The 15,869-nt window shown below is 41.5% G+C and overlaps 1 protein-coding gene across 1 annotated transcript in view; it reads right to left on the bottom strand.

Annotated features, from left to right (window-relative positions):
• The window catches only part of LOC141052558 (transmembrane channel-like protein 2), a 362,090-nt gene that overhangs the window by 250,418 nt on the left and 95,803 nt on the right, over positions 1–15,869 (bottom strand). The window contains exon 4 of the mRNA XM_073549810.1: positions 1,836–1,988. Coding sequence (XP_073405911.1) covers positions 1,836–1,988 — 153 coding nt within the window. The remainder of the gene's footprint in view (positions 1–1,835; positions 1,989–15,869) is intronic.

Genomic DNA, 15,869 nt, shown 5'->3' with positions numbered 1-15,869 from the left:
GCATGGGGCGAAATTTCTCCAGATTACCTCAGCAAATTAACTGCTAAAATGCCAAAGGTCTGCAATGCTGTATTTGCTGCAAAGGGAGCATTCTTTGACGAAAGCAAAGTTTGAAGGAGAAAATTATTATTTCAAATAAAAATCTTTTTTTTTAACCTTGTCAATGTCTGGACTAGATTTTAAATTCATTTGGCAACTCATTTGATTAATAAAAGTATGAGTTTTCATGGAAAGCACAAAATTGTCTGGGTGACCCCAAATTTTTGAACAGTAGTATATGAGAAGTACAGCACATGGGAGATATCTTAAAGCTTTGAAGTTTGCAGGTGTTGATCATATACCTAGACTGCTGGGAGGTGACGACATAGATTGCTATTAAGATGAGATGCAGGTTGGATTACACTTACCAATGGCTTAAATGCTTTATGATTAAATGAGAAGAATGCCCTCAGTGACTTTTTATAGTAAAATAAAATGCTGTTGTAAATAGCCGTGTCTGTACATTATGATGCTAAAATATGAAAGCAGAATTTGTTTATTGGTTACAGCGATGATCTGTTAAGTAGCGCTCTTAAAAGGAATCCAACACCAGAGTGAGAGCAGGATGATGTAGGGGCAGAGACCATGATTCTAGAGATGTGTCACTTACTGAGTTGCTTGCTTTAGTTTTGATAAAATCACTGTTTTCTTTTCTGCAGATCTACCAGTTCTCTGAATGCTGAGCTGTGTATAACCCAGCCCACACCAGTGATGCGTAATTTTCTGTGTACACTGTGCATAGGCAGAAAACTGCTAATCAGTGGAGGCAGGGTAATACAGAGCTCATGAATATGGAGGACTACACGGCAGCAGGTATAATGATAACACAGGTATGCAAAATTTGGGTTTATGAAAATTGTTTCAAATCCATTGACTCATACTTAAGTTTTCTTAAGATAGGGGACTTTCTTTAGATAGGGGACTACTGCTGGATGCTGCACAGAGAAGATCTGCAGGCCTTCTATAAGAGAAAAGGTATCAAGTTATTTTTAAGGTTGAATCCTTCCACTTTGCACGTACAAAAGTAGGTCATTACTATTAGTCTACGGTTCCCTCCAGATCATAGGCACACCAAAATGACAGCTCTCTTTCTTATAGACCACTGTCGTAGTTCTTCTACACAAACAGAACACACTCCATGTGAAGACCACGACTTGTCCTGATCACCTAGTTTTACACCACAGTACATATAATACACTTTCTAACAAAGTCTATAATGTTCCTTTGTTGTTTCTCCACTACAAAACAACCACAAATGTAGCAAACATTGTCACAACACCCCCTTGTAGCCATTTTCATCACGTTGTTAGAAACAGAAGCTTAATCCACCACAAAAACTACATACCGAAAGGAATCATGGTAAGCACATCGCCACACTATTATGAACTCTGTCAAAAAGAAAATCTGCCTTTGCTCCCCATAGCAACCAATCACAGTGCAGCTTTGATTTCTTAGACTGCTGAGGTAAAATGAAAGATGTGCTATGATTGGTTGCTATGGACACTACCACACTCTTTGGAAGCTGGGTTAAGAAAATCTTTACCCACAGGCTGCCCCAAAGCACAACCATGTTCCTCATCATAGAGACAGACTGTGCTTTGGGGGCAGGTCTTTCCTTGGTTTCTCTGCCTTAGAGCACCCCGGGGTATCATTTTAATCAGTATAACAGTGCTAACCTGACAATGTCTGTAGTTTACTAAGCAAAATGATGCTGATAGGTTTGCTTTAAGAGTCATTTAGAAAGTCCCTCTTTGACTATTAGTGTGATGGAACTTGTGATTTGCATAGTATAGTACCTTAAAATGGAAAGTTTTTTCTTCATGCGCCATGGTTTATTCCTAATGGTAGAGATCAACTTCTTCTTTTCCTCAACCTGCTCCATCAATTTTGCCATCTCTTCTTCATTCAATGATTCTTCATCCGAGGAGGAAGCTGAAGATTGAGAATCGCTGTACAATAAAAAAAAATTTAGGCTTATCATCATTGTAGTGATTCACATACACAGCATTCAAAGGTGTACACACAATGGATACTCTTTGTGTTTTTATGGTATATTAATGGTTAATGATGATTCATGCTCTTCACAGTTCTTTTCTGCACAACAGACTAATCCTTAGGCTGTGTGCACACGTAGCTTTTTTTTGCTGCGATTTTCTGCTGCGGAAAAATGCATCCCATGCAATCCTATGGGATTCTGCAATGCTGTGCTAATGCTGCGGATTTTACCGCTGCAGAATTGCATTGTGGTAAAATCCGCGGCATGCTCATTCTTTGTGCGAAATTGCGTCAATTCCGCACCCATAGGAGTGCATTGAAAAGCTTATTTTACGCATGTGGCTATGCCCACCATGCGTAAAATGAGCGCTCAATGTACGGGTGGTACCCAGGGTCTGGAGGAGAGGAGACTGTCCTCCAGGCCCTTTGTACCATAATCCTGTAAAAAATAGAATGAAAATAAAAAATAGTGATATACTCACCTTCTGATGGCCCCGGGACTCCCGCCTCTCACCACACGCCCGGCGCTTTCCGGTCCCAGTAATGCTTTGCGCGAAATACCATTGATGACGTCGCGCTATTGTGAGCGTGACGTCATCTCCGGTCCTTCTCGCTAAGCATTACTGAGACTGGAAAATGGCAGTAGCGCCATGGAGGAGATTGGGCCATCGGAAGGTGAGAATAACCTTTTTTTTTATTTTTTTTTATTATTTTTTACATTCGATCTTTTACTATTGAGGCTGCATAGGCAGCCTCAATAGTAAAAAGTTGGTCACACTTGTCAAACACTATGTGACCAACCTGTCAATCACATTCCAAGCAATGCTTCAAATCGCTTTGAATGTGCTTGAATTCCGCACGCGAAAAACACGTGAAAAACGCTTGTTTTCACATGCGTTTTTCCTGCGGTGGGAGTTGCGGAAATGCTGAGGATATTTTCACAACATTTTTGCAACGTGGGCACATAGCCTTACAGTCAATCTTTGTGGTCATAAGCAAAAGAAAAAAGGTAAAATCATGCCAAAACAGTAATAAAAACAATAATATAGTGTACCCATTTTCTGTTATTTCCTATTAATATATCATTTCTGCGTTATCCTTCCTACATTTATTTTAAACATTTATAATAAATCAAATTCCTTACACATTTTCAGGAAATTGTCCTACAGATATGAACGGCCGTGTAAGGCTGAACTTGATGGCCCTAAGTCTTTTTTAAACCTATGTAACTATATAAGATTGCTCTACTAAAAACAAGAACTCACAAAGCTATAGTAAAAAAATAAAACTGCATGACCAACTAAAAAAAAGTAAGTAGGGACATAATTAATGGGTTATATGCATTAAAACATGGATTCGGATTATTTTAAGAATGGGGGTATGTGGACACGCTGCGGATTGGGGTGCGGATTTGGCCACGTGGATTTTGAAAAATCCGCAGGTAAATCTGCAGGTCAAAAGACCTCCGGTTTTACCTGCGGATTGCTCTGCGGTTTTGCCCTGCGGTTTTTCATCTCCACAATGGAGGAGATGGCAAACCGCAGCGGAATCCACAGAAAGAATTGACATGTCAATTCTTTCTGCAGTTTCAAAACAGCAGGAAAACCACGCGGAAAAATCCGCACCGTCTGCACTGTGGTTTTTTATTCCCATAGGGAATAATGGTACTGTACACCGCAGCAAAAACTGCTGCGGACCCGCAGCGGCCGAAACCGCTGTGGAACCGCAGCAGAGTCCGCAGCATGAGCACACACCCTGAGCCTTCAGACATACATGAAATGTCTAGAATAAAAAGTGATTGGTAAGCTACAGTGGCATGTAAAAGTTTGGGCACCTGTGGTCAAAATTACTGTTATTGTGAACAGTTAACTAAGTTGAAGACGAAATGATCTCTACAAAGCCTAAAGTTAAAGATGATACATTTTCTTTGTATTTTCGACAAAACAAACATATATATTTTCATATTTTACATTTTACACAATACAAAAAGGAAAATAGGCAGGTGTAAAAGTTTGGGCACCCTGCATGGTTAGTACCTAGTAGAACCCCCTTTTGAAAATATCACAGCTTGTAAACACTTCTTGTAGCCAGCCAAGAGTCCTTCAACTCTTGTTTGAGGGATTTTCATCCATTCTTTCTTGGAACATTCTTCCAGTTCTGTGAGATTCCTGGGTCATCTTGCATACACTGCTTTTCTGAGATCTAGCCACAGATTTTCAATGATATTCAGATCCTGGGACTGTGTGGGTCATTGTAAAACCTTCAGCTTGTGTCTTTTGAGGCAGTCTATTGTGGATTTTGATGAGTGTTTAGGATCATTATCCATTTGTAGAAGCCATCCTCTTTTCAACTTCAGCTTTTTTACAGATGGTTTATGCTTGTATCAAGAGTTTGTTGAAATTTCATTGAATCCAAGCTTCACCCTACCAGTGAAATGTTCCACATGTCTTTCACTGTAACACAACCCCAAAGTGTGATTGATCCACCCCCATATTTAATGTTTGGCAAGGTGTTCTTTTCCTGAAATTCTGTGCCCTTTTTTTCAACACATACACCCTTGATCATTGTGGACAAAATATTTTATTTTAACTTCCTCGTTACACAGGATTTGTTTCCAAAATGCATCAGGTTTGTTTAGATGTTTTTTTCCATACTTCTCATGCTGAGTTTTATGGTAAGAATGCAGGAGAGGTTTTCTTTTGATGACTCTTCCATAAAGGCCATATTTGTGCATGTGTCTCTGAACAGTAGAACAATGTACCACAACTGTGTCTGCTAAATCATCCTGAAGGAGTTTTGCAGTCAAGCGGGGGTTTCGATTTGCCTTGCTAGCAATCCTACAAGCACCTCTAACTGAAATTTTGTTTGGTCTTCCAGACCTTATCTTGACCTCTACTGATCCTGTTAACTGCCATTTCTTAATTACGTTTTGAACTGAGGAAAGGGCAAGTTAAAAATGTTTTGATATCTTTTCATGCTTTGTGGGCCTCCACCATTTTTATTTTCAGAGTGCTAGGCAGCTTCTTAGAAGAACCCATGGCTGCTGTTTTTTAAGCATAAGGTTAGAGGAGGTTGGATTTTTATAAAGCTGGGAAATTTGCATCATCTGGCCTTTGCTAAAGATGATGGTGAACAAGCCATAACCCCAACACGCTAATTAAAGTCTGAAACCTTGGTCAAAGTTATCTGAGCCCACAAATCTCCAAGACTGCCCAAACTTCTGCATTGGCACACTTTTACTATTTGCAATTTTTAAAATGTAAAAAAAGACATTTTTTGTGTAAAATATAAAGAAAATGTGTAATTTTAAACTTTAGGCCTTTCACAGATCATTTCCTCTTCAACTAGCTTAACTGTTCACAATAACAAACCCAAAACAAACAAAAAGACCTGCACTAAAAGGATTAAATAGAGGCTGCAAAAGTGGACAAATGATGTACAAAGGCACCACCTAAGTTAACATGTATCAATTCAATAAAGGTACAAACTACAAATACCATAGATAATCGCACATAAAACAATAGCACTAAATACTCATCCTCAAGGAAACCAGCATGCACTCACCAGAAAAAAAGGGGATGATGATGAGAGCTGCAGAGGATCAATCACACAGACGCGGTAACAATGCTGGTTTGTGCATGAAGCGACGTTGTGGAAAAAAAGGTGAGTGTGTCCCGGAATAAACAAGGACATAAATTGCAGAGACAGCAGCGGTTACATTCCAGGCAAAAGTAGCTGGAGCACAGTACAGGGCAATAATGACTTAGGAAGTCCGTGCACAGATGGCGTGAGGATGAGTATTTAGTGCTATTGTTTTATGTGCGATTATCTATGGTATTTGTAGTTTGTACCTTTATTGAATTGATACATGTTAACTTAGGTGGTGCCTTTGTACATCATTTGTCCACTTTTGCAGCCTCTATTTAATCCTTTTAGCGCAGGTCTTTTTGTTTGTTTTGGATTTGTTTTAAAACTGTGGGCTGACACCGACCTAGACTAGACCTAGCAGCTGGGGAACTATTAGTGTTTATTGCTTGGTAAGCGCTTGTGTGATCTGTTGTTTATGTTCACAATAACAGTAATTTGACCAGTGGTGCCCAAACTTTTACATGTCACTGTATATGTGGTATTTTCCTGAGGAAGGGGTGGTATTCACCCTGAAACACATAGATTAAACCACTTCTTAACTTTTACTACGTCATGGAAATCTATTATTTGGGCAGCGCGGACTGGAATCCACATTTTCTCTGCAGTGTATTGTATTGTCGGGTTGTTGACCGACCTGTGGATCTGCGGCAGCCTCTCCTACATGCGCTTAAACCACCTAATACCAGGTGAGCAACTTCCTACTTAATAAGTGCTAACTTACTATCGGATAAGACCCTATTGCGCTTTGTGTCTCCCTTGCTTTATCCTAAAAAGTTCAAATTGCATCTTCAGAGAGGAAGAGAACTTGAACTATATAGCGCCACCTGTTGGAAGCAGCAATCCTATAAGCCACTAATCAATCCTTTAATGGGCCTTGAAATGTGACTTAGGATAAACGCCTTTTATCCTAAGTCATATTTCAAGGCCACTGTGTCTCCTGACCTGCTCACTCACCAGGTGGACAAGACACACATCATTATATACAAGTTTACCTGGGACTTACCCTCCCACGAACACTACTTCTATTTCCCTCTTCAAAAGTGAGGTTTTGAGAAAGACCAATCCTGGTCAAAACATTAACTCCTCGTTTGCAAGCCCTTTATGTCACTGTCCTGATGCACCTGGTGATGCTTGTACTAAACAATAAAGTAATACTTATTTTTGCACGGTCATCAGCATCAATGCCTGTCGCACCCGGTCTGAATATTTGAGCACAATCCATGTGTCACGGATGTGTCAAATCAATTTAGGGAATGTGTACATATTCAGTATCTGCAGTGCTAGCAGGAAAAATGCTGAATAAAATATGTACTTTTTTCCACATTTTTGAGTGTGTTCTTTTGCCATTCATTTGAATTGATGAAAAAACTGTACAAAAACACTGAAAGAAATGACAAGGTGCAGATTTGAAAAAACGCTTTAAAAGTTGAAACCAGCGAGCAAAAAACATAAGTAGCCTGTGCAGGAAATTTCAGAAATCTCATTCTCTTTGCTGATCCCGTAAAATGCTGGAAAAATGTAACAAAAACGCATCATGTGAACAAGCAATTAGAATGGTTTCACAGAGCTTATTTAGCAAAAAAAAACTTTAAATCATTTTTTGCTACAATTTTGTTGCCTCTGAGTTAAAATTAAAATTATGAAACACACTTCAAACATTCCATAGGTTGTTTTGTTTTAAAAACATTTTTCCATGATTTTTGAGCTTCTCCCAATTTTTTTGTGAATATAACATGCTCTAGGTGTAGTATTTGTTCTTGCATTTTCCTCAGAAAAACAGCATGAATAAAAAGAAGTGTAAAAAAACCGCTAGCTATAAATTAAGGCCGGGATCACACAGTGAGATACGGCCGAGTCTCGCAGGTTAAAACCAAGCTCTGGCGCCGGCACTCCAGAGTGGAGCGTGCAGCCGCACAGCAATACATGGAGCTCCACGCTCCGCTCCGGAGTGCTGATGCTAGAGCTTGGTTTTAACCTGCAAGACTCGGCCGTATCTCGCAGGTTAAAACCTGTATGAATGTAGTATATATGTAGTATGTATGTAGTATGTTTGTATGTATGTATGTTGTATGAATGTAGTATATGTATAGTATGTATATAGTATGTATGTATGTTGTATGAATGTAGTATATATGAAGTATGTATGTAGTATGTATGTATGCTGCATGAACGTTGTATGTATGTAGTATGTATGTAGTATGTATGTATGTATGTTGTATGAATGTAGCATATATTAAGTATGTATGTATGCTGTATGAATGTTGTATATATGTAGTATGGTGGAGGTTCCCTGATGTTTTGGGGTTGCTTTGCTGCCTCTGGCACTGGACTGCTTGACCGTGTGCATGGCATTATGAAGTCTGAAGACTACCAACAAATTTTGCAGCATAATGTAGGGCCCAGTGTGAGAAAGCTGGGACTCCCTCAGAGGTCATGGGTCTTCCAGCAGGACAATGACCCAAAACACACTTCAAAAAGCACTAGAAAATGGTTTGAGAGAAAGCACTGGAGACTTCTAAGGTGGCCAGCAATGAGTCCAGACCTGAATCCCATAGAACACCTGTGGAGAGATCAAAAAATGGCAGTTTGGAGAAGGCACCCTTCAAATATCAGGGACCTGGAGCAGTTTGACAAAGAAGAATGGTCTAAAATTCCAGCAGAGCATTGTAAGAAACTCATTGATGGTTACCGGAAGCGGTTGGTCACAGTTATTTTGGCTAAAGGTTGTGCAACCAAGTATTAGGCTGAGGGTGCCAATACTTTTGTCTGGCCCATTTTTGGAGTTTTGTGTGAAATGATCAATGTTTTGCTTTTTGCTTCATTCTCTTTTGTGTTTTTTCATTTAAGACAAATTAAATGAAGATAATAATACCAAAGAATTTGTGTTTGCAATCATTTTCAGGAAGAAACTGAGTATTATCTGACAGAATTGCAGGGGAGTCAATACTTTTGGCCACAACTGTACATACATACTACATACAATACATTCATACAATACATACATATAGACATACAGTACATATAACATAGAGTACATACTCACCATCACTTGTCACTTTGCTCCCCGAAGCCAGTGTCATCTATAAAAAAAATATGAAAATAACAAGCAAATTGCCTCTTCAGAAAGAAAGAGGACTTTTACTCTACAGCGCCACCTATTGGTAGTAGCGATCCTACAAGTCACAATCAACCCTTTAACGAGTCTTGTAATATGACTTAGGATACAAGCCAAATCAGAATCTCAATTTGCAGACACAGTGTTTCGAGCTATTGGCTCTCATCAGTGCAAAGTATGAGCTCTGATTTGGCTAGGTGAGAGGCTCTGGACTAGGGTCTAAGAGGTAAGGTTTCTCCTTGCGGAGAGTGACATGCCAGCTGTGGCTTGTCAAGGTAAGGAGGCTTATTCGCCATGCAATGCTCCTCTGGGAAAATAATATGCAAATTGCCTCTTCAGAAAGAAATAGTACTTTTACTCTACAGCGCCACCTATTGGTAGTAGCGATCCTACAAGTCACAATCAACCCTTTAACGAGTCTTGTAATATGACTTAGGATACAAGCCAAATCAGAATCTCAATTTGCAGACACGGTGTTTCGAGCTATTGGCTCTCGTCAGTGCAAAGTTTGAGATGTGATTTGGCTAGGTGAGAGGCTCTGGACTAGGGTCACAGCTGGCATGTCACTCTCTGCAAGGAGAAACCTTACCTCTTAGACCCTAGTCCAGAGCCTCTCACCTAGCCAAATCAGATCTCATACTTTGCACTGACGAGAGCCAATAGCTCGAAACACCGTGTCTGCAAATTGAGATTCTGATTTGGCTTGTATCCTAAATCATATTACAAGACTCGTTAAAGGGTTGATTGTGACTTGTAGGATCGCTACTACCAATAGGTGGCGCTGTAGAGTAATAGTCCTCTTTCTTTCTGAAGAGGCAATTTGCATATTATTTTCCCAGAGGAGCATTGCATGGCGAATAAGCCTCCTTACCTTGACAAGCCACAGCTGGCATGTCACTCTCCGCAAGGAGAAACCTTACCTCTTAGACCCTAGTCCAGAGCCTCTCACCTAGCCAAATCAGATCTCATACTTTGCACTGACGAGAGCCAATAGCGCAAAACACCGTGTCTGCAAATTGAGATTCTGATTTGGCTTGTATCCTAAGTCATATTACAAGACTCGTTAAAGGGTTGATTGTGACTTGTAGGATCGCTACTACCAATAGGTGGCGCTGTAGAGTAAAAATCCTCTTTCTTTCTGAAGAGGCAATTTGCATGGCGAATAAGCCTCCTTACCTTGACAAGCCACAGCTGGCATGTCACTCTCCGCAAGGAGAAACCTTACCTCTTAGACCCTAGTCCAGAGCATCTCACCTAGCCAAATCAGATCTCATACTTTGCACTGACGAGAGCCAATAGCTCGAAACACCGTGTCTGCAAATTGAGATTCTGATTTGGCTTGTATCCTAAGTCATATTACAAGACTCGTTAAAGGGTTGATTGTGACTTGTAGGATCGTTACTACCAATAGGTGGCGCTGTAGAGTAAAAGTCCTCTTTCTTTCTGAAGAGGCAATTTGCATATTATTTTCCCAGAGGAGCATTGCATGGCGAATAAGCCTCCTTACCTTGACAAGCCACAGCTGGCATGTCACTCTCCGCAAGGAGAAACCTTACCTCTTAGACCCTAGTCCAGAGCCTCTCACCTAGCCAAATCAGATCTCATACTTTGCACTGATGAGAGCCAATAGCTCGAAACACCGTGTCTGCAAATTGAGATTCTGATTTGGCTTGAATCCTAAGTCATATTACAAGACTCGTTAAAGGGTTGATTGTGACTTGTAGGATCGCTACTACCAATAGGTGGCGCTGTAGAGTAAAAGTCCTCTTTCTTTCTGAAGAGGCAATTTGCATATTATTTTCCCAGAGGAGCATTGCATAGCGAATAAGCCTCCTTACCTTGACAAGCCACAGCTGGCATGTCACTCTCCGCAAGGAGAAACCTTACCTCTTAGACCCTAGTCCAGAGCCTCTCACCTAGCCAAATCAGATCTCATACTTTGCACTGATGAGAGCCAATAGCTCGAAACACCGTGTCTGCAAATTGAGATTCTGATTTGGCTTGTATCCTAAGTCATATTACAAGACTCGTTAAAGGGTTGATTGTGACTTGTAGGATCGCTACTACCAATAGGTGGCGCTGTAAAGTAAAAGTCCTCTTTCTTTCTGAAGAGGCAATTTGCATATTATTTTCCCAGAGGAGCATTGCATGGCGAATAAGCCTCCTTACCTTGACAAGCCACAGCTGGCATGTCACTCTCCGCAAGGAGAAACCTTACCTCTGAAAATAACAATCAAGTGATATAATCCCTGATCTGCAGAAATCCACGAGAGTCCCACGACGATCTCCCATGGAGAACAGCAGCATCAGCTGATGCGACCGCTCTCTAGGGGGCTCCAGGAATACAATGACGGGAGTTAGGTATCCTTCCACACTGTATTCCTCCGCCACTGTAAAAAAATAGTCCCTAGTCTCACTTTTGGCATTACTGTGTGAGAAAGTTCCCACGCAGCTTTTGCCATAAAGTGAGACCAGTGAACCATAGTAACCTCTCAGTGATACAGTGCAGGAGATCGTCGTGGGACACTCGAGGATTTCTGTGGATCAGGGAGTATATTGCTTGTTTGTTATTTTCTATAGATGACACTGGCTTCGGGGAACAAAGTGACAAGTGATGGTGAGTATTTACTCTATGTTATATGTATTGTATGTCTATATGTATGCATTGTATGAATGTATGAATGTATTGTATGTAGTGTGTATGTAGTATGAATGTAGTATGTATTTTGTATGTCTGTAGCATGTTGTATGTACGTTGTATGTATAGTAAGTATGTAGTATGTATTTTGTATGTCTGTAGCATGTTGTATGTATGTATGTTGTATGTATGTTGTATTTATGTAGTATGTACTATGTATGTATGTTGTATGAATGTAGTATATATGTAGTATGTACTTAGTATGTAGTATGCATGTATGTATGTTATATGTATGTAGTAAGTATGTAGTATGTATTTTGTATGTCTGTAGCATGTTGTATGTATGTTGTATGTATTTAGTAAGTATGTAGTATGTATTTTGTATGTCTGTAGCATGTTGTATGTATGTTGTATGTAGTTGTATGCATGTAGTATGTACTATGTATGTATGTTGTATGAATGTAGTATATATGTAGTATGTATGTAGTATGCATGTATGTATGTTGTATGTATGTAGTAAGTATGTAGTATGTATTGTGTATGTCTGTAGCATGTTGTATGTATGTTGTATGTATGTAGTATGTAGTATGCATGTATGTATGTTGTATGAATGTAGTATATATGTAGTATGTATGTAGTATGCATGTATGTATGTTGTATGAATGTAGTATATATGTAGTATGTATGTAGTATGTATGTATGTTGTATGAATGTAGTATATATGTAGTATGTATGTAGTATGTATGTATGTTGTGTGAATGTAGTATATACAGTATGTAGTATGTATGCAGTATGTATGTATGTTGTATGAATGTTGTATATATGTAGTATGTATGTAGTATGTATGTTGTATGAATGTAGTATATATGTAGTATGTATGTATGTATGTTGTATGAATGTAGTATATATGAAGTATGTATGTAGTATGTATGTATGTTGTATGAATGTTGTATATATGTAGTATGTATGTAGTATGTATGTATGTTGTATGAATGTTGCATATATGTAGTATGTATGTAGTATGTATGTAGTATTTTTTTTTTTTACATTCAACACATTAGCCGGATGATGGGACTTCTACTGTCCCATCATTGGCTAATGTGTCAATCACTACAAGTCCCATCGGGCTATGCCTGCACACACACACAACCCCCGGCAGGCCCGCACAGACCCCCGGCAAGCCCGCACAGACCCCCGGCAAGCCCGCACAGACCCCCGGCAGCCCGCACAGACCCCCGGCAGGTCCGCATAGACCCCTGGCAGGCCCGCACAGACCCCCGGCAGCCGGCACAGACCCCCGGCAGGCCCGCACAAACCCCCGGCAGGCCCGCACAGACCCCCGGCAGTCCGCACAGACCCCCGGCAGCCGGCACAGACCCCCGGCAGGCCCCTACAGACCCCCAGCAGTCCGCACAGACCCCTGGCAGCCAGCACAGACCCCCGGCAGTCTGCACAGACCCCTGGCAGGCCCATACAGACCCTCGGCAGGCCCGCACAGACCTCCGGCAGGCCTGCACAGACCCCGCCCACACACACAGACATGCACAGTGTCCGTCCACGCACCGCCCACACTCTTCCCCCCTCCCAAACAGGATGTGCAAGTACAGAAAGGGTTTTTTTTAATTCCGATATTTCTGTTCCATTGACTTGAATGGGACTTCCGGTATCAGAATCGGCGATACCCGATATTTTTTTAGGTATCGGATGGTATCGCTCAACACTACAGGTGAATATTGCATATACTTACCCCCTCCTGTTGCGGTCTTTGCAGCCCCGCTTCTCCCACGGTCTCCCTTAAGGCCCGTTTACATTTGGCGATGCACCAGTGATCCGACCAGCGATACGACCCGGTCAGGATCGCTGGTGCATCACTAAATGATCACTAGTGAGCTTTCACACAGGCAGATCTCACAGCGATGCAGCAGCGACGCAGCGCACAATACTCACCTTTCACACACAGCGATCCTGACGTCCTCCCGCCCGCCTCCACGCATCGCTCGTCGGCGCCAGCAGGAAGCCCAGCAGGAAGCGGCCGACGAGAAATGGAGCCGGACATTCTCGCGCGATCAGCGACGGACAGCGGGGGAGCTGGTCGGAGGCCAGTATCACACATAGAGATATCGCTAGCAATATCGCTATAATGTCACAAAATCGGTGACGTTATAGCGATATTGCTAGCGATATCGCTATGTGTAAAACCCCCTTAACTCTTCTGAGACCGGGAGAAGCAGGGGGGCTGCAGAGACGCGCCGGGGGGTAAGTATGATCTGACACCCCCGCTCCCCCTCCCCCCTGATGTATATGACTCGCGTATAAGCCAAGAGTGGGACTTTCAGCCCCAAAAAATGGGCTGAAAATCTCAGCTTATACGCGAGTGTATACGGTTGTATTTTAAAAAGTACATGGTCAAGTAGATGTTCCTAGGTTAATAACGGCAATGATTTGTTTTTCTTGCACCTTCTTAGATTTGAATGGGTATGTCTCATCCAGGACTCGGAAAAGAATAGTGCATACTGTGATTTTTCTCTCAAAGAGGCTAGTCGCATGGCTCTGAGTGGCACCAGATTTCTTTTTCGTTCCCATAGACTTTAATGGGGGTGAGTCTCATCAGATTTCAGAGTCAAATCGCAGTATGCTGCAATTTTTTTCACAATTCTATCAGTGAAAAAAACGGCAGTCTGCTGTGTCTCATTGAATAATATAGGTAAGTCCGATAAAAAAATTAGTTAGTCCTCGCCCGCTTTATAAGGTGGTGTGAATGAGGCCAGACACTGAGTCTGTATATTAGGCCGGGATCACACATACGAGAAACTCGGACGAGTCTCACATCTTAATAACCGACACTGCTTCTGTCACTCGGGATCGAAGTGCCCGGCTGCATGTATTTCTATGCAGCCGCACGCATCGCTCCCGAGTGTCGGGTATTAAAATGTGAGACTCGTCCGAGTTTCTTGCATGTGTGATCCCGGCTTTATGCTCATCTAAACAATCCCTAAAGTGGGATCTGAAGGCTATGATAAGAGAATTCTGAACAGTGTTTCATATGTATGTTTTATTCATAAATATATTTGAGTGATACTTGCTGTATATTTACATAGAAAATTCCATTTTCACAATAAATAGTTTTGGTTCAGATATGCAGAACATCGCATTCGTAGCTCAACTTAATGGGGTTTTTAGTGCACATTTGTCATCTTTGTTCTCATACATTTTCATCCTTATTATACTCTTGTGTTGACGATTTTGTTATATTTATGCTCCATTAAAGATTATTATTGCTGCTATAAAAAATGACTAAAAATTTTATCTTCTGTTTTGCTTTATAAAAATCCTACCGATAAAGGAGAAATGTAAGCTATGGAGTAAATATGTTGTGATATTCAGAAACAGAAGAAAATCCTGCAGATTTTAGTTAATGACCTTTGGAATGAAGTGATTATAAGATTGCAGAAAGGATTGCACAGTAGGGATAGTAATTAGAAAACAAGGAACAACTGATTGTGAAGGAGAATAAAGCCCCCGTTACATTAAACGATGTCCCAGCGATCCCACCAGCGATCCGACATGATGGGAACGCTGGGACATCGTTAGGCTGATCGCTGGTGAGCTGTCACATAGACAGCCCCAGTGATCAGGACCAGTGTCACTGGACGCTGGTTACTAATGTAAACATCGGGTATTCAGGAGCAGCGCAACTCCTGGATACCCGACGTTTACCTTGGAAACCAGCGTGTACGCTCGTTTCCAAGGTAAACAGCGGGTATCCAGGAGCCGTGGCTCCTGGATAAACCGACGTTTACATTAGCAACCAGCGTCCAGCGTCGCTGATCGCTGGTCTCTCGCTGACACACGCAGCGATGCGCGCTGGGCAGCGGGAGACAAGTGATCGAAAAATGGCCCAGGCCGCTCGAGCACGATCAGTGATAACCGGCAGGGGGGCCGGTCGCTGATCCCCGTCACACACAGTGATCTCGCTAGCGAGATCGCTTAGTGTGACGGGGCCTTAACTCTGTACAGTCTAATTTAGAAAAATTTAGAATACGCTTACGCTGCATGGCATGTGTAATGTGGCAAGGGACGATAGTCATGGGCGAAGTAATCATGCTTCACACCCCGGCACGCCACATGAATATGGGGGTCCTGGCTGGGTGTCTGGACTTTGGCTATGGGAGCGCTACTTCCTTGCAGAATGCATGATGCCGGAGAATTCGGCTGGCTAGGACCAGATATTGTAGAGTTCAATGGGAGAGACCACCACTCAAAAATAAACTGTCTTTTACTTAACAATAACGTAGGAAGAAGTATGTACAGTGGATAGTGAATGTAAAACTTTGTGGAAGTTTCTCTTAGAACATACACACATGGTCAAAATTGTTGGTACCCCTCGTTTAATGACAGAAAAACCCATAATGGTGACATAAATAACTTGAATCT

The sequence above is a fragment of the Dendrobates tinctorius genome, unplaced genomic scaffold (genome assembly GCF_039654945.1).
Source record: "Dendrobates tinctorius isolate UK_male_01 unplaced genomic scaffold, ASM3965494v1 ptg000162l, whole genome shotgun sequence".
Lineage (NCBI taxonomy): Eukaryota > Metazoa > Chordata > Amphibia > Anura > Dendrobatidae > Dendrobates > Dendrobates tinctorius.
This window is presented reverse-complemented; position numbering and strand designations above follow the sequence as displayed.